The 19,041-nt window shown below is 52.7% G+C and overlaps 1 protein-coding gene across 1 annotated transcript; it reads right to left on the reverse strand.

The window, feature by feature from the left end:
- Positions 1-362: 362 nt before the first annotated feature.
- cep57 (centrosomal protein 57) lies at positions 363-18,506 on the reverse strand. Its single transcript, XM_036965036.1, has 12 exons — positions 18,268-18,506; positions 17,555-17,729; positions 15,226-15,429; positions 15,010-15,131; positions 14,764-14,889; positions 14,611-14,688; positions 6,561-6,662; positions 6,291-6,371; positions 2,560-2,667; positions 2,003-2,211; positions 1,770-1,914; positions 363-1,643 (listed from the first exon to the last, which is right to left on the reverse strand). The coding sequence occupies exons 1-12, from the start codon at positions 18,304-18,306 to the stop codon at positions 1,443-1,445; spliced, it is 1,590 nt and encodes a 529-aa protein (XP_036820931.1). The 5' UTR covers positions 18,307-18,506; the 3' UTR covers positions 363-1,442.
- Between the last annotated feature and the right edge of the window lie 535 nt (positions 18,507-19,041).

Genomic DNA, 19,041 nt, shown 5'->3' on the forward strand with positions numbered 1-19,041 from the left:
ATCTTTCTTTTGGTGTTTTTCAGTCAGTAGAAAGGCCTATTTAGTGTCCTAAGTTTTCATAACTGTGACCTTAATTGCCTACCGTCTGTAAGCTGTTCGTGTCCTAACGACAGTTCCACCGGTGCATGTTCATCAGTTGTTTATGGTTCATTGAACAAGCATGGGAAAATGTTTAAACCCTTTACAATCTGTGAAGTTACTTTACAAATGATCTTTGAAAGACAGGGTCTTGAAAAAGGGTTGTCTCTTTAGTCAGTATTCCATTTACCACACTGACACCTCAGGGATGGAGAAGGTCCAGGCAAGTCATTCTGTCTGGTGCTGATGGGACCCAACATTACGAAAAAAACATTTTCAACAACTTCTAACAGGTGGCAGGAGATATCTTTATTCAAATATAGACGGTCTGAGTTTCCGGAAGCTGAAAAACTAAACACCACAAGGAAAGTTCCGTTATTCATATCAAGGAAAGTGTCAACACTAGAAAATAAATGGTTTATTTCAGACCATTTGATAGACAAGTTACACAAGCCGTAATTGTAGAAATCGAACTAATTTAAAATGTTGGTCCAAGTAAACAACAGCAATCCTCAACACACACACACACACACACCATCTTAAGGCTTCCCAACCCACAACAGGGAATCATTTCAGAGCAGAGTGGTTACACTATTTAATACACAAAACTACACACAAAATTCAGTCTATTGCAGTTTGCAGCAACAGTGGGACACACAGTATCAGATGTATACAACATGGCCTTGGTAGGCCTCATTCCTCTTCCCTACACCCCAATGTCCCTGGAGGTCATTCATCAGCATCCTCCTCTTCCAAATGGCCTTGGTAGGCCTCATTCCTCTTCCCTACACCCCAATGTCCCTAGAGGTCATTCATCAGCATCCTCCTCTTCCAAATGGCCTTGGTAGGCCTCATTCCTCTTCCCTACACCCCAATGTCCCTGGAGGTCATTCATCAGCATCCTCCTCTTCCAAATGGCCTTGGTAGGCCTCATTCCTCTTCCCTACACCCCAATGTCCCTGGAGGTCATTCATCAACATCCTCCTCTTCCAAATGGCCTTGGTAGGCCTCATTCCTCTTCCCTACACCCCAATGTCCCTGGAGGTCATTCATCAGCATCCTCCTCTTCCAAATGGCCTTGGTAGGCCTCATTCCTCTTCCCTACACCCCAATGTCCCTGGAGGTCATTCATCAACATCCTCCTCTTCCAAATGGCCTTGGTAGGCCTCATTCCTCTTCCCTACATGACGACACCCACGGGACGTCCATCAGAGAAGTTCAGGTTGATAAAGTCTGATCTTCAGCATCATGGTCCAGGTCCTGTTGCAGTCTGGTAAGTGAGGTTGGTCCTGTTGTGGTCAATAGCTCCATTGTAGTTGGTCCTGTTGTGGTCAGTAGCTCCATTGTGGTTGGTCCTGTTGTGGTCAGTAGCTCCATTGTGGTTGGTTGGGGTGTAGCGAGGTCTGCAGGGACCTCATGTCCCTGAGCAGTGTTAGACTTTTCCTGCTACGGTCCCCCGGTCGAACCTTGACCGCCCCGGCAGAGCGACCGCGCGTGGTCACTGTGGTGGTCACCTTCACCTCTCCACTTTGCTTCTGACGAGCATCTCTCCTAAACCTCTTCACCTACACAGAGACAGAAAGTGAGAAACAGTGGAAAAACTCCTTCATCAAATGTATGCGTTTGTGGATATGTTGAAGGCAAAACCACAGTTACATAGTTCTTAGTCATCAAACTGTGTGTGTGTGTACCTGTGCTTGGTGTCTGCGTAGCTTGCTGATCTGCTCTGCTTTTCTCTCCATTCTCTTGAGTAGAGTCTCCTGTTCTCTCTCCACCCCCCTCCTCTCCCGCTCACACACACAGGCCTCAGCCTGCCGCACCAACTCCTGCTGCTCACTGACACACACACACATTTACATACACAACTGAGATAGCTATTCATGCTGAAACAAAGTCTCAGACTCTAACAGACAGACACACTCACAGACTCATGTGTCCCAGTTCATCCTGCAGGGCCAGCAGGAGGTCTGATAGCTCCTCCCCACAGGAAGAGGAGGAGCCGCTGCCATTGGCTTGCTGGGCCAGAGGGGTGTGGGAGAGGACGCGTGCGTTACATAGCTGGGGCTGATGCTGCTTCAGCAGGGAGAGAACAGACTGGACGTTGGCCCTGACCGAGTGACTGCACCCTACAGACTAGAGAGAGAGACAGAGATGACCGAGTGACTGCACCCTACAGACTAGAGAGAGATGACAGAGTGACTGCACCCTACAGACTAGAGAGAGACAGAGATGACCGAGTGACTGCACCCTACAGACTAGAGAGAGAGACAGATGACAGAGTGACTGCACCCTACAGACTAGAGAGAGACAGAGATGACCGAGTGACTGCACCCTACAGACTAGAGAGAGAGACAGAGATGACAGAGTGACTGCACCCTACAGACTAGAGAGAGAGACAGAGATGACAGAGTGACTGCACCCTACAGACTAGAGAGAGAGACAGAGATGACAGTGACTGCAGCCTACAGACTAGAGAGAGACAGAGATGACTGAGAGGACGCGTGCGTTACATAGCTGGGGCTGATGCTGCTTCAGCAGGGAGAGAACAGACTGGACGTTGGCCCTGACCGAGTGACTGCACCCTACAGACTAGAGAGAGAGACAGAGATGACCGAGTGACTGCACCCTACAGACTAGAGAGAGATGACAGAGTGACTGCACCCTACAGACTAGAGAGAGACAGAGATGACCGAGTGACTGCACCCTACAGACTAGAGAGAGACAGAGATGACCGAGTGACTGCACCCTACAGACTAGAGAGAGAGACAGAGATGACAGAGTGACTGCACCCTACAGACTAGAGAGAGAGACAGAGATGACAGAGTGACTGCACCCTACAGACAAGAGAGAGAGACAGAGATGACCGAGTGACTGCACCCTACAGACTAGAGAGAGAGAGACAGAGATGACCGAGTGACTGCACCCTACAGACTAGAGAGAGAGACAGAGATGACCGAGTGACTGCACCCTACAGACTAGAGAGAGAGACAGAGATGACCGAGTGACTGCACCCTACAGACTAGAGAGAGAGACAGAGATGACCGAGTGACTGCACCCTACAGACTAGAGAGAGAGACAGAGATGACCGAGTGACTGCACCCTGCAGACTAGAGAGAGACAGAGATGACAGAGTGACTGCACCCTACAGACTAGAGAGAGACAGAGATGACAGAGTGACTGCACCCTACAGACTAGAGAGAGACAGAGATGACAGAGTGACTGCACCCTACAGACTAGAGAGAGAGACAGAGATGACAGAGTGACTGCACCCTGCAGACTAGAGAGAGACAGAGATGACAGAGAGACAGCACCCTGCAGACTAGAGAGAGAGACAGAGATGACCGAGTGACTGCACCCTACAGACTAGAGAGAGAGACAGAGATGACCGAGTGACTGCACCCTACAGACTAGAGAGAGAGACAGAGATGACTGAGAGACTGCACCCTACAGACTAGAGAGAGAGACAGAGATGACAGAGTGACTGCAGCCTACAGACTAGAGAGAGACAGAGATGACTGAGAGACTGCACCCTACAGACTAGAGAGAGAGACAGAGATGACAGAGTGACTGCACCCTACAGACTAGAGAGAGAGACAGAGATGACCGAGTGACTGCACCCTACAGACTAGAGAGAGAGACAGATGACAGAGTGACTGCACCCTACAGACTAGAGAGAGACAGAGATGACCGAGTGACTGCACCCTACAGACTAGAGAGAGAGACAGAGATGACAGAGTGACTGCACCCTACAGACTAGAGAGAGAGACAGAGATGACAGAGTGACTGCACCCTACAGACTAGAGAGAGAGACAGAGATGACAGTGACTGCAGCCTACAGACTAGAGAGAGACAGAGATGACTGAGAGACTGCACCCTACAGACTAGAGACAGAGATGACAGAGTGACTGCACCCTACAGACTAGAGAGAGAGACAGAGATGACCGAGTGACTGCACCCTACAGACTGGAGAGAGAGACAGAGATGACAGAGTGACTGCACCCTACAGACTAGAGAGAGAGACAGAGATGACAGTGACTGCAGCCTACAGACTAGAGAGAGACAGAGATGACTGAGAGACTGCACCCTACAGACTAGAGACAGAGATGACAGAGTGACTGCACCCTACAGACTAGAGAGAGAGACAGAGATGACCGAGTGACTGCACCCTACAGACTGGAGAGAGAGACAGAGATGACAGAGTGACTGCACCCTACAGACTGGAGAGAGAGACAGAGATGACCGAGTGACTGCACCCTACAAACTAGAGAGAGAGACAGATGACCGAGTGACTGCACCCTACAGACTAGAGAGAGAGACAGAGATGACAGAGTGACTGCACCCTACAGACTAGAGAGAGAGACAGAGATGACCGAGTGACTGCACCCTACAGACTAGAGAGAGAGACAGAGATGACCGAGTGACTGCACCCTACAGACTAGAGAGAGAGACAGAGATGACCGAGTGACTGCACCCTACAGACTAGAGAGAGAGACAGAGATGACCGAGTGACTGCACCCTGCAGACTAGAGAGAGACAGAGTGACTGCACCCTACAGACTAGAGAGAGACAGAGATGACCGAGTGACTGCACCCTACAGACTAGAGAGAGACAGAGATGACAGAGTGACTGCACCCTACAGACTAGAGAGAGACAGAGATGACAGAGTGACTGCAGCCTACAGACTAGAGAGAGAGACAGAGATGACAGAGTGACTGCACCCTGCAGACTAGAGAGAGACAGAGATGACAGAGAGACTGCACCCTGCAGACTAGAGAGAGAGACAGAGATGACCGAGTGACTGCACCCTACAGACTAGAGAGAGAGACAGAGATGACCGAGTGACTGCACCCTACAGACTAGAGAGAGACAGAGATGACCGAGTGACTGCACCCTACAGACTAGAGAGAGAGAAAGAGATGACAGAGTGACTGCACCCTGCAGACTAGAGAGAGACAGAGATGACAGAGAGACTGCACCCTACAGACTAGAGAGAGAGACAGAGATGACAGAGTGACTGCACCCTACAGACTAGAGAGAGAGACAGAGATGACCGAGTGACTGCACCCTACAGACTAGCGAGAGACAGAGATGACCGAGTGACTGCACCCTACAGACTAGAGAGAGAGACAGATGACAGAGTGACTGCACCCTACAGACTAGAGAGAGACAGAGATGACCGAGTGACTGCACCCTACAGACTAGAGAGAGAGACAGAGATGACAGAGTGACTGCACCCTACAGACTAGAGAGAGAGACAGAGATGACAGAGTGACTGCACCCTACAGACTAGAGAGAGAGACAGAGATGACAGTGACTGCAGCCTACAGACTAGAGAGAGACAGAGATGACTGAGAGACTGCACCCTACAGACTAGAGAGAGAGACAGAGATGACAGAGTGACTGCACCCTACAGACTAGAGAGAGAGACAGAGATGACCGAGTGACTGCACCCTACAGACTAGAGAGAGACAGAGATGACCGAGTGACTGCACCCTACAGACTAGAGAGAGAGACAGAGATGACCGAGTGACTGCACCCTACAGACTAGAGAGAGAGACAGAGATGACCGAGTGACTGCACCCTACAGACTAGAGAGAGAGACAGAGATGACCGTGTGACTGCACCCTACAGACTAGAGAGAGAGACAGAGATGACCGAGTGACTGCACCCTACAGACTAGAGAGAGAGACAGATGACCGAGTGACTGCACCCTACAGACTAGAGAGAGAGACAGAGATGACCGAGTGACTGCACCCTACAGACTAGAGAGAGAGACAGAGATGACAGAGAGACTGCACCCTACAGACTAGAGAGAGAGACAGATGACCGAGAGACTGCACCCTACAGACTAGAGAGAGAGACAGAGATGACAGAGAGACTGCACCCTACAGACTAGAGAGAGACATAAGACAGAGAAACTGCACCCTACAGACTAGAGAGAGACATAAGACAGAGAAACTGCACCCTACAGACTAGAGAGAGAGACAGAGATGACAGAGAGACTGCACCCTACAGACTAGAGAGAGACATAAGACAGAGAAACTGCACCCTACAGACTAGAGAGAGACATAAGACAGAGAAACTGCACCCTACAGACTAGAGAGAGAGACAGAGATGACAGAGAAACTGCACCCTACAGACTAGAGAGCGTCAGTCCTTGGTATGTCTGCTTACAAAAATGTGTTCTGCATATATGATGTGCATGTTCGTACCTTCCCTGCTACAAATGGGACGTCTCCTAGGCTCAGTCTGTAGTGTGGCTGTGTGTGTGAGGTCTGCTGCAGAACAGGTTTCTGGTAGAGCACACAAATTCACATCAGGAAAGGTGTTGTAGATATTGGTATGAATCAAAGGCTTTTTGGCCAATCAGATATGTGGCCTGAACAATTAGTTTAGTGTCTGTGTGAGACGAGGATCACATCGACTGACATTCATCTCCAGCAGAAACACCAGCACCCAAAGGCTCATGGGAAAGCTGCTACCTTGGAGAGGTGTTTCTTCTCTCTGATTGTACTTCTGTCTTTGGGAAGGCGGGGCGACACAGACTGGATCAGGATACGATTGGCCTCCAGACCTGTCTGTAACTGAGGACCAGTGAGAAAACAGTGTGCAAAACAGTTGCAATTACACATCTCTAGAGTGTCTGTACCTGGTTGGCCTGGTCCTGTGTGTGTGTACCTGGTTGGCCTGGTCCTGTGTGTGTGTACCTGGTTGGCCTGGTCCTGTGTGTGTGTACCTGGTTGGCCTGGTCCTGTGTGTGTGTACCTGGTTGGCCTGGTCCTGTGTGTGTGTGTACCTGGTCGGCCTGGTCCTGTGTGTGTGTACCTGGTCGGCCTGGTCCTGTGTGTGTGTGTGTACCTGGTTGGCCTGGTCCTGTGTGTGTGTACCTGGTTGGCCTGGTCCTGTGTGTGTGTACCTGGTTGGCCTGGTCCTGTGTGTGTGTGTGTGTGTACCTGGTCGGCCTGGTCCTGTGTGTGTGTGTGTGTGTGTACCTGGTCGGCCTGGTCCTGTGTGTGTGTGTGTACCTGGTCGGCCTGGTCCTGTGTGTGTGTGTACCTGGTCGGCCAGGTCCTGTGTGTGTGTACCTACCTGGTCGGCCTGGTCCTGTGTGTGTGTACCTGGTCGGCCTGGTCCTGTGTGTGTACCTGGTCGGCCTGGTCCTGTGTGTGTGTGTGTGTGTGTACCTGGTTGGCCTGGTCCTGTGTGTGTACCTGGTCGGCCTGGTCCTGTGTGTGTACCTGGTTGGCCTGGTCCTGTGTGTGTACCTGGTCGGCCTGGTCCTGTGTGTGTACCTGGTCGGCCTGGTCCTGTGTGTGTACCTGGTTGGCCTGGTCCTGTGTGTGTACCTGGTCGGCCTGGTCCTGTGGGTGTGTGTGTGTGTACCTGGTTGGCCTGGTCCTGTGTGTGTGTGTGTGTGTACCTGGTTGGCCTGGTCCTGTGTGTGTACCTGGTCGGCCTGGTCCTGTGTGTGTGTACCTGGTCGGCCTGGTCCTGTGTGTGTGTGTGTACCTGGTTGGCCTGGTCCTGTGTGTGTGTACCTGGTTGGCCTGGTCCTGTGTGTGTGTGTGTGTGTACCTGGTCGGCCTGGTCCTGTGTGTGTGTGTGTGTGTGTACCTGGTCGGCCTGGTCCTGTGTGTGTGTGTGTACCTGGTCGGCCTGGTCCTGTGTGTGTGTGTACCTGGTCGGCCAGGTCCTGTGTGTGTGTACCTACCTGGTCGGCCTGGTCCTGTGTGTGTGTACCTGGTCGGCCTGGTCCTGTGTGTGTACCTGGTCGGCCTGGTCCTGTGTGTGTACCTGGTCGGCCTGGTCCTGTGTGTGTGTGTGTGTGTGTGTACCTGGTTGGCCTGGTCCTGTGTGTGTACCTGGTCGGCCTGGTCCTGTGTGTGTACCTGGTTGGCCTGGTCCTGTGTGTGTACCTGGTCGGCCTGGTCCTGTGTGTGTACCTGGTCGGCCTGGTCCTGTGTGTGTACCTGGTTGGCCTGGTCCTGTGTGTGTACCTGGTCGGCCTGGTCCTGTGGGTGTGTGTGTGTGTACCTGGTTGGCCTGGTCCTGTGTGTGTGTGTGTGTGTACCTGGTTGGCCTGGTCCTGTGTGTGTACCTGGTCGGCCTGGTCCTGTGTGTGTGTGTGTACCTGGTCGGCCTGGTCCTGTGTGTGTGTGTGTACCTGGTCCTGTGGGTGTGTGTGTGTGTGTACCTGGTTGGCCTGGTCCTGTGTGTGTACCTGGTCGGCCTGGTCCTGTGTGTGTGTGTGTGTACCTGGTCGGCCTGGTCCTGTGTGTGTGTGTGTGTGTGTACCTGGTTGGCCTGGTCCTGTGTGTGTGTGTGTGTGTGTACGTACCTGGTTGGCCTGGTCCTGTGTGTGTGTGTGTGTGTGTACGTACCTGGTTGGCCTGGTCCTGTGTGTGTGTGTGTGTGTGTGTGCCTGGTTGGCCTGGTCCTGTATGTGTGTGTGTGTACCTGGTTGGCCTGGTCCTGTGTGTGTGTGTGTGTGTACCTGGTTGGCCTGGTCCTGTGTGTGTGTGTGTGTGTACCTGGTTGGCCTGGTCCTGTGTGTGTGTACCTGGTTGGCCTGGTCCTGTGTGTGTGTGTGTACCTGGTTGGCCTGGTCCTGTGTGTGTGTGTGTGTGTGTGTACCTGGTTGGCCTGGTCCTGTGTGTGTGTGTGTGTGTACCTGGTTGGCCTGGTCCTGTGTGTGTGTGTGTGTGTGTGTGTGTACGTACCTGGTTGGCCTGGTCCTGTGTGTGTGTGTGTGTGTGTGTACCTGGTTGGCCTGGTCCTGTGTGTGTGTGTGTGTGTGTGTGTGTGTGTGTACCTGGTTGGCCTGGTCCTGTGTGTGTGTGTGTGTGTACCTGGTTGGCCTGGTCCTGTGTGTGTGTGTGTGTGTACCTGGTTGGCCTGGTCCTGTGTGTGTGTACCTGGTTGGCCTGGTCCTGTGTGTGTGTACCTGGTTGGCCTGGTCCTGTGTGTGTGTACCTGGTTGGCCTGGTCCTGTGTGTGTGTGTGTACCTGGTTGGCCTGGTCCTGTGTGTGTGTGTGTACCTGGTTGGCCTGGTCCTGTGTGTGTGTGTGTACCTGGTTGGCCTGGTCCTGTGTGTGTGTGTACCTGGTTGGCCTGGTCCTGTGTGTGTGTGTACCTGGTTGGCCTGGTCCTGTGTGTGTGTGTGTGTGTACCTGGTTGGCCTGGTCCTGTGTGTGTGTGTGTGTGTACCTGGTTGGCCTGGTCCTGTGTGTGTGTACCTGGTTGGCCTGGTCCTGTGTGTGTGTACCTGGTTGGCCTGGTCCTGTGTGTGTGTACCTGGTTGGCCTGGTCCTGTGTGTGTGTACCTGGTTGGCCTGGTCCTGTGTGTGTGTGTGTACCTGGTTGGCCTGGTCCTGTGTGTGTGTGTACCTGGTTGGCCTGGTCCTGTGTGTGTGTACCTGGTTGGCCTGGTCCTGTGTGTGTGTGTGTGTACCTGGTTGGCCTGGTCCTGTGTGTGTGTGTGTGTACCTGGTTGGCCTGGTCTTGTGTGTGTGTGTGTGTACCTGGTTGGCCTGGTCCTGTGTGTGTGTGTGTGTACCTGGTTGGCCTGGTCCTGTGTGTGTGTGTGTGTACCTGGTTGGCCTGGTCCTGTGTGTGTGTGTGTGTACCTGGTTGGCCTGGTCCTGTGTGTGTGTGTGTGTACCTGGTTGGCCTGGTCCTGTGTGTGTGTGTGTGTACCTGGTTGGCCTGGTCCTGTGTGTGTGTGTGTGTACCTGGTTGGCCTGGTCCTGTGTGTGTGTACCTGGTTGGCCTGGTCCTGTGTGTGTGTGTGTACCTGGTTGGCCTGGTCCTGTGTGTGTGTGTGTGTGTGTGTACCTGGTTGGCCTGGTCCTGTGTGTGTGTGTGTGTGTGTGTGTGTACGTACCTGGTTGGCCTGGTCCTGTGTGTGTGTGTGTGTGTGTGTGTGTGTACCTGGTTGGCCTGGTCCTGTGTGTGTGTGTGTGTGTGTGTACCTGGTTGGCCTGGTCCTGTGTGTGTGTGTGTGTGTACCTGGTTGGCCTGGTCCTGTGTGTGTGTGTGTGTGTACCTGGTTGGCCTGGTCCTGTGTGTGTGTGTGTGTGTACCTGGTTGGCCTGGTCCTGTGTGTGTGTACCTGGTTGGCCTGGTCCTGTGTGTGTGTGTGTACCTGGTTGGCCTGGTCCTGTGTGTGTGTGTGTACCTGGTTGGCCTGGTCCTGTGTGTGTGTGTGTACCTGGTTGGCCTGGTCCTGTGTGTGTGTGTGTACCTGGTTGGCCTGGTCCTGTGTGTGTGTGTGTACCTGGTTGGCCTGGTCCTGTGTGTGTGTGTGTACCTGGTTGGCCTGGTCCTGTGTGTGTGTGTACCTGGTTGGCCTGGTCCTGTGTGTGTGTGTGTGTGTACCTGGTTGGCCTGGTCCTGTGTGTGTGTGTGTGTGTACCTGGTTGGCCTGGTCCTGTGTGTGTGTACCTGGTTGGCCTGGTCCTGTGTGTGTGTACCTGGTTGGCCTGGTCCTGTGTGTGTGTACCTGGTTGGCCTGGTCCTGTGTGTGTGTACCTGGTTGGCCTGGTCCTGTGTGTGTGTGTGTACCTGGTTGGCCTGGTCCTGTGTGTGTGTGTGTACCTGGTTGGCCTGGTCCTGTGTGTGTGTGTGTACCTGGTTGGCCTGGTCCTGTGTGTGTGTGTACCTGGTTGGCCTGGTCCTGTGTGTGTGTACCTGGTTGGCCTGGTCCTGTGTGTGTGTGTGTGTACCTGGTTGGCCTGGTCCTGTGTGTGTGTGTGTACCTGGTTGGCCTGGTCTTGTGTGTGTGTGTGTGTACCTGGTTGGCCTGGTCCTGTGTGTGTGTGTGTGTACCTGGTTGGCCTGGTCCTGTGTGTGTGTGTGTGTGTACCTGGTTGGCCTGGTCCTGTGTGTGTGTGTGTGTACCTGGTTGGCCTGGTCCTGTGTGTGTGTGTGTGTACCTGGTTGGCCTGGTCCTGTGTGTGTGTGTGTGTACCTGGTTGGCCTGGTCCTGTGTGTGTGTGTGTGTGTGTACCTGGTTGGCCTGGTCCTGTGTGTGTGTGTGTACCTGGTTGGCCTGGTCCTGTGTGTGTGTGTGTGTACCTGGTTGGCCTGGTCCTGTGTGTGTGTGTGTGTACCTGGTTGGCCTGGTCCTGTGTGTGTGTACCTGGTTGGCCTGGTCCTGTGTGTGTGTGTGTGTGTGTGTGTGTGTGTGTGTGTGTGTGTGTGTACCTGGTTGGCCTGGTCCTGTGTGTGTGTGTGTACCTGGTTGGCCTGGTCCTGTGTGTGTGTGTGTGTACCTGATTGGCCTGGTCCTGTGTGTGTGTGTGTGTACCTGGTTGGCCTGGTCCTGTGTGTGTGTGTGTGTACCTGGTTGGCCTGGTCCTGTGTGTGTGTGTGTGTACCTGGTTGGCCTGGTCCTGTGTGTGTGTGTGTGTGTGTACCTGGCTGGCCTGGTCCTGTGTGTGTGTGTGTGTGTGTACCTGGTTGGCCTGGTCCTGTGTGTGTGTGTGTGTGTGTACCTGGTTGGCCTGGTCCTGTGTGTGTGTGTGTGTGTGTACCTGGTTGGCCTGGTCCTGTGTGTGTGTGTGTGTACCTGGTTGGCCTGGTCTTGTGTGTGTGTGTGTGTACCTGGTTGGCCTGGTCCTGTGTGTGTGTGTGTGTACCTGGTTGGCCTGGTCCTGTGTGTGTGTGTGTGTGTACCTGGTTGGCCTGGTCCTGTGTGTGTGTGTGTGTACCTGGTTGGCCTGGTCCTGTGTGTGTGTGTGTGTACCTGGTTGGCCTGGTCCTGTGTGTGTGTGTGTGTACCTGGTTGGCCTGGTCCTGTGTGTGTGTGTGTGTACCTGGTTGGCCTGGTCCTGTGTGTGTGTACCTGGTTGGCCTGGTCCTGTGTGTGTGTGTGTACCTGGTTGGCCTGGTCCTGTGTGTGTGTGTGTGTGTGTGTACCTGGTTGGCCTGGTCCTGTGTGTGTGTGTGTGTGTGTGTGTGTACGTACCTGGTTGGCCTGGTCCTGTGTGTGTGTGTGTGTGTGTGTGTGTGTACCTGGTTGGCCTGGTCCTGTGTGTGTGTGTGTGTGTGTGTACCTGGTTGGCCTGGTCCTGTGTGTGTGTGTGTGTGTACCTGGTTGGCCTGGTCCTGTGTGTGTGTGTGTGTGTACCTGGTTGGCCTGGTCCTGTGTGTGTGTGTGTGTGTACCTGGTTGGCCTGGTCCTGTGTGTGTGTGTGTGTGTACCTGGTTGGCCTGGTCCTGTGTGTGTGTACCTGGTTGGCCTGGTCCTGTGTGTGTGTACCTGGTTGGCCTGGTCCTGTGTGTGTGTGTGTGTGTACCTGGTTGGCCTGGTCCTGTGTGTGTGTGTGTGTGTACCTGGTTGGCCTGGTCCTGTGTGTGTGTGTGTGTGTACCTGGTTGGCCTGGTCCTGTGTGTGTGTGTGTGTGTACCTGGTTGGCCTGGTCCTGTGTGTGTGTACCTGGTTGGCCTGGTCCTGTGTGTGTGTACCTGGTTGGCCTGGTCCTGTGTGTGTGTGTGTACCTGGTTGGCCTGGTCCTGTGTGTGTGTGTGTACCTGGTTGGCCTGGTCCTGTGTGTGTGTGTGTACCTGGTTGGCCTGGTCCTGTGTGTGTGTGTGTACCTGGTTGGCCTGGTCCTGTGTGTGTGTGTGTACCTGGTTGGCCTGGTCCTGTGTGTGTGTGTACCTGGTTGGCCTGGTCCTGTGTGTGTGTACCTGGTTGGCCTGGTCCTGTGTGTGTGTGTGTGTACCTGGTTGGCCTGGTCCTGTGTGTGTGTGTGTGTACCTGGTTGGCCTGGTCTTGTGTGTGTGTGTGTGTGTACCTGGTTGGCCTGGTCCTGTGTGTGTGTGTGTGTACCTGGTTGGCCTGGTCCTGTGTGTGTGTGTGTGTGTACCTGGTTGGCCTGGTCCTGTGTGTGTGTGTGTGTACCTGGTTGGCCTGGTCCTGTGTGTGTGTGTGTGTACCTGGTTGGCCTGGTCCTGTGTGTGTGTGTACCTGGTTGGCCTGGTCCTGTGTGTGTGTGTGTGTGTACCTGGTTGGCCTGGTCCTGTGTGTGTGTGTGTGTGTACCTGGTTGGCCTGGTCCTGTGTGTGTGTACCTGGTTGGCCTGGTCCTGTGTGTGTGTACCTGGTTGGCCTGGTCCTGTGTGTGTGTACCTGGTTGGCCTGGTCCTGTGTGTGTGTGTGTACCTGGTTGGCCTGGTCCTGTGTGTGTGTGTGTACCTGGTTGGCCTGGTCCTGTGTGTGTGTGTGTACCTGGTTGGCCTGGTCCTGTGTGTGTGTGTGTACCTGGTTGGCCTGGTCCTGTGTGTGTGTGTACCTGGTTGGCCTGGTCCTGTGTGTGTGTACCTGGTTGGCCTGGTCCTGTGTGTGTGTGTGTGTACCTGGTTGGCCTGGTCCTGTGTGTGTGTGTGTGTACCTGGTTGGCCTGGTCTTGTGTGTGTGTGTGTGTGTACCTGGTTGGCCTGGTCCTGTGTGTGTGTGTGTGTACCTGGTTGGCCTGGTCCTGTGTGTGTGTGTGTGTGTACCTGGTTGGCCTGGTCCTGTGTGTGTGTGTGTGTACCTGGTTGGCCTGGTCCTGTGTGTGTGTGTGTGTACCTGGTTGGCCTGGTCCTGTGTGTGTGTGTGTGTACCTGGTTGGCCTGGTCCTGTGTGTGTGTGTGTGTACCTGGTTGGCCTGGTCCTGTGTGTGTGTGTGTGTGTACCTGGTTGGCCTGGTCCTGTGTGTGTGTGTGTGTACCTGGTTGGCCTGGTCCTGTGTGTGTGTGTGTGTACCTGGTTGGCCTGGTCCTGTGTGTGTGTGTGTGTACCTGGTTGGCCTGGTCCTGTGTGTGTGTGTGTGTACCTGGTTGGCCTGGTCCTGTGTGTGTGTGTGTACCTGGTTGGCCTGGTCCTGTGTGTGTGTGTGTGTACCTGGTTGGCCTGGTCCTGTGTGTGTGTGTGTGTACCTGGTTGGCCTGGTCCTGTGTGTGTGTACCTGGTTGGCCTGGTCCTGTGTGTGTGTGTGTGTGTGTGTGTGTGTGTGTGTGTGTGTGTACCTGGTTGGCCTGGTCCTGTGTGTGTGTGTGTACCTGGTTGGCCTGGTCCTGTGTGTGTGTGTGTGTACCTGATTGGCCTGGTCCTGTGTGTGTGTGTGTGTACCTGGTTGGCCTGGTCCTGTGTGTGTGTGTGTGTACCTGGTTGGCCTGGTCCTGTGTGTGTGTGTGTGTGTGTACCTGGTTGGCCTGGTCCTGTGTGTGTGTGTGTGTGTGTACCTGGTTGGCCTGGTCCTGTGTGTGTGTGTGTGTGTGTACCTGGTTGGCCTGGTCCTGTGTGTGTGTGTGTGTGTGTACCTGGTTGGCCTGGTCCTGTGTGTGTGTGTGTGTGTGTACCTGGTTGGCCTGGTCCTGTGTGTGTGTGTGTGTGTGTGTACCTGGTTGGCCTGGTCCTGTGTGTGTGTGTGTGTACCTGGTTGGCCTGGTCCTGTGTGTGTGTGTTTACCTGGTTGGCCTGGTCCTGTGTGTGTGTGTGTGTGTGTGTACCTGGTTGGCCTGGTCCTGTGTGTGTGTGTGTACCTGGTTGGCCTGGTGCTGGACCAGTTTCCTCTGGTGTTCTTCTTCCAGCAGTTTCAGCTCCAACTCACGAATCTTCCTCTAAGACACACACATACAGACATCAGACCCACCATATCCTATTTGGGGAGAAAATGAGTTTGTGTGTGTGTGTACCTCTGCGTGGTTCTGTGTACGGGTCAGTCTCTGGTATTCCTGCTCCAGTAGCTCCAGCTTCTCTAACTGGGCCTGGTGGGCGGAGTCAGGGGCGGGAGCAGCAGACCTGGTCATCTCCAGGGAAACCTGAAAGGGTCACTATGGTAACTGAGTGCAACCAGAGCATCATACATAAAGCTAGAGATCCTGTCGTTAGCCTGTCTCTCTGGGTTAGCATAGATAATGCTAGGTAAGGCGTATGCTAACCTGGCGTTTGAGCAGGGTTGTTCTGTCGGCCTCTGCGTTGCGGACCATCTTCCTCATGTACTCCAGTTGTCTGTCCAACAGCTTACAGCGAGCCTCCGCTGCAGCCAGCTGAGTCACTAACACTGAGGGGACCAAGGGGAGAGAGAGACAGAGAGAGGGTGAGACAGGGGTCAAACAAAACACTTACATATTTTGGAAAATGATCACGTCGCTCACCTTGGTTGGGTTCTGACTGGTTGCTGGTCTCCCTCTCTTGTGTGTCTGTGGGTTTGTGTGTGTCTCTCAGTGTGTGTGTGTCACTCCTTAGGGCAGTGTGTGAGGTCTCTTTCTCCAGGCTGTGTAAACTCCGCTCCGTTCTGCCTCTCTCCAACTCCAGCTTCCTGATCTTCTCCTGTAGGTTCATCAGAGCAGACAGGATCGCTACACACACACACACACACACACACACACACACACACACACACACACACACACACAATAATCCTCTTTGAGGATGAATATCATACCATCATATCTTGCCTTATCTGTTATCCCACACACTCAGAGTTGAATTTATTCTCCACCAGACATTCATGAGTAAAACTTTATCAGCAAGAACTTCATTCAGCCACTCAGAAGAGTAGAGGTGATGAGTACAGTGAGAGAGATGGGTGAATGTAGGAGGGATAGTGACATGAGTACAGTGATAGAGAGATGGGTGAAGGTAGGAGGATAGAGATGTGAGAGTGGGGATAGGGAGATGGCTGAAGGTAGGAGGATAGAGATGTGAGTGTGAGGATAGAGGGATGGCTGAAAGTAGGAGGATAGAAATGTGAGAGTGGGGATAGAGGGATGGCTGAAGGTAGGAGGATAGAGATGTGAGAGTGAGGATAGAGGGATGGCTGAAAGTAGGATAGAAATGTGAGAGTGGGGATAGAGGGATGGCTGAAGGTAGGAGGATAGAAATGTGAGAGTGGGGATAGAGGGATGGCTGAAGGTAGGAGGATAGAGATGTGAGAGTGGGGATCGAGTGATGGCTGGTAGAAGGATAGAGATGTGAGAGTGGGGATAGAGGGATGGCTGAAGGTAGATTGATAGAGATGTGAGAGTGGGGATAGAGGGATGGCTGAAGGTAGGAGGATAGAAATGTGAGAGTGGGGATAGAGGGATGGCTGAAGGTAGGAGGATAGAGATGTGAGAGTGGGGATAGAGGGATGGCTGAAGGTAGAGTGATAGAGATGTGAGAGTGGGGATAGAGGGATGGCTGGTAGAAGGATAGATATGTGAGAGTGGGGATAGAGGGATGGCTGAAGGTAGGAGGATAGAAATGTGAGAGTGGGGATAGAGGGATGGCTGAAGGTAGATTGATAGAGATGTGAGAGTGGGGATTGAGGGATGGCTGGTAGAAGGATAGATATGTGAGAGTGGGGATAGAGGGATAGAGGGATGGCTGAAGGTAGGAGGATAGAGATGTGAGAGTGGGGATAGAGGGATGGCTGAAGGTAGATTGATAGAGATGTGAGAGTGGGGATAGAGGGATGGCTGAAGGTAGGAGGATAGAGATGTGAGAGTGGGGATAGAGGGATGGCTGAAGGTAGATTGATAGAGATGTGAGAGTGGGGATCGAGGGATGGCTGAAGGTAGAGTGATAGAGATGTGAGAGTGGGGATAGAGGGATGGCTGAAGGTAGATTGATAGAGATGTGAGAGTGGGGATAGAGGGATGGCTGAAGGTAGATTGATAGAGATGTGAGAGTGGGGATAGAGGGATGGCTGAAGTTAGAAGGATAGAGATGTGAGAGTGGGGATAGAGGGATGGCTGAAGGTAGATTGATAGAGATGTGAGAGTGGGGATAGAGGGATGGCTGAAGGTAGGAGGATAGAAATGTGAGAGTGGGGATAGAGGGATGGCTGAAGGTAGGAGGATAGAGATGTGAGAGTGGGGATAGAGGGATGGCTGAAGGTAGAGTGATAGAGATGTGAGAGTGGGGATAGAGGGATGGCTGGTAGAAGGATAGATATGTGAGAGTGGGGATAGAGGGATGGCTGAAGGTAGGAGGATAGAAATGTGAGAGTGGGGATAGAGGGATGGCTGAAGGTAGATTGATAGAGATGTGAGAGTGGGGATTGAGGGATGGCTGGTAGAAGGATAGATATGTGAGAGTGGGGATAGAGGGATAGAGGGATGGCTGAAGGTAGGAGGATAGAGATGTGAGCGTGGGGATAGAGGGATGGCTGAAGGTAGATTGATAGAGATGTGAGAGTGGGGATAGAGGGATGGCTGAAGGTAGGAGGATAGAGATGTGAGAGTGGGGATAGAGGGATGGCTGAAGGTAGGAGGATAGAGATGTGAGAGTGGGGATAGAGGGATGGCTGAAGGTAGATTGATAGAGATGTGAGAGTGGGGATAGAGGGATAGCGTTTAGCAGAGCCTCTGTTAATAGGCTGTGGTGTCATGTGTCACCTGCTGTTGCCATGGAGACCAGCCTCACCACACAACCACAATGGAAACTGTCTCACCCACACACAATTTGGTTCTAGCAGCAGTGCAGGTAGTGATTGGTTACCTGCACTGCTGCTTTCTGGGAATGCCTTGCTGGACAGTGTCTGGCAGGGTGTGTGTGTGTTGCGAGTTGTGAGTGTGTAGGAGGGTAGAGAGGTGTTGACGAAGGGGCGGCCTGCGGGGTAGTCTTTGTAGGAGGGTAGAGACAGAATGTCAGACATCACACCGACAGAGAGCTCCTGCAGACAGACAGAGACAGTCAGGGAACCACCATTTCTAACACCATGATATTACTGTTCCCAACACCGATAATATTATTCATATTATTACTACCAAACACTACAAACTGTCTCCCATTCTAATGATCGAGTCAATTCCTTAGGACTGTCCCCCAAAACAAAGGCCACACACTCCCCTCTACATCACCAATGGAATTATCTGGTACACAGCTACTAACGTTTAGTGGTGTTCAATTTAATCCAGTGTTGCACAGAAAGGCCGACTATGGTCACTCTCACTTTAACCATAACATTATTGACTAGATCTTAGCTTTAAGCAAAGTTCGCTTGCTAGCTAAGTAAAGACAATAAGCTGTGTCAAATGGTTAACGATAGCTTGCTGAAAAACACCTAGTTGGATCTGAAGCAAACATGCAATTCACAATAGTTAACTAGGTAAACTTTACTCCATTGAAATGCAAGCTAAATTGGCTGGCTAACTAGTCAAGACGGGTTTGTTGAGTTGGATAGCTAACGTTAGCCTGCTAGCTATGTTTACCTTCTCTCGCCTGACGGATGGTTTTGACACTCCCTCCATTGATGGCAACCAACTATAGCTACCTGCCAGCCAAGCTAGCTACATGGCTAACGTTTTTATCCGTACGGTCTCTTCAATTCAGAACGAGCACATAAACATTAAATATAAAATGTCAAGGCAGCATTTTTACCATAATTTATGGGACGCAGAAAACAAAACACCGCGCGAAGACTGAACGCGGAAGTTCCCCTCAGCGCTACGTCGAGATGACGTCACACGGCGTACAGAGGCTCGGGCTTCTCTCCAAAATACTGTCCAGACCTGTGTGTACATGACGAGTGCATGGTGCTATCTGTGGCTGTGTGGGTCAATAGCTCAGAGGTTACATCAACCAGAATTGACACAGCAGATCCTCCCGCTGACTTGGGAAATAAACGAGAAAAGAATAAACACATTTAGCCTTTAGTGAAAGGCAGCAAAAGCAACAGAAACACAACAGTGTAATGTTACAGCTTCACTCATCCACAGCAGCCCACGTGCCTTCGCTGAAGGCGTACCAGCTGTCAATTCTTTACAGAATTAATCGCTCAGGTAATTAGGTCTGTATGAAACACACACGCTGTTTCTCCTGCTTAGTCATGTAGAACAGAAGGGGCCTCATTATCCAGGACTCTGTGTGTGTATGTGAACAGTTAAACACATCTACCCCAACCCTGGTGTAGTGCAGGAGCAGACAATGCCGATCCTGGAGGGACAAAGTCAGCAGTGAACAGGTCCTTAACATACCTTGTTGAT

The sequence above is a fragment of the Oncorhynchus mykiss genome, chromosome 27 (genome assembly GCF_013265735.2).
Source record: "Oncorhynchus mykiss isolate Arlee chromosome 27, USDA_OmykA_1.1, whole genome shotgun sequence".
Lineage (NCBI taxonomy): Eukaryota > Metazoa > Chordata > Actinopteri > Salmoniformes > Salmonidae > Oncorhynchus > Oncorhynchus mykiss.

Excerpts from the sequence above, each read along its gene's own strand:
- cep57 (XM_036965036.1), bottom strand. The coding sequence starts at position 18,306 with ATGGAGGGAGTGTCAAAACCATCCGTCAGGCGAGAGAAG. Across the intron at positions 14,890-15,009 it reads CAACCCTGCTCAAACGCCAG|GTTTCCCTGGAGATGACCAG; the intron begins GTTAGCATACGC and ends TGACCCTTTCAG. Across the intron at positions 2,212-2,559 it reads GCGTCCTCTCAGTCATCTCT|TCTGTAGGGTGCAGTCACTC; the intron begins GTCTCTCTCTAG and ends CTCTCTCTCTAG.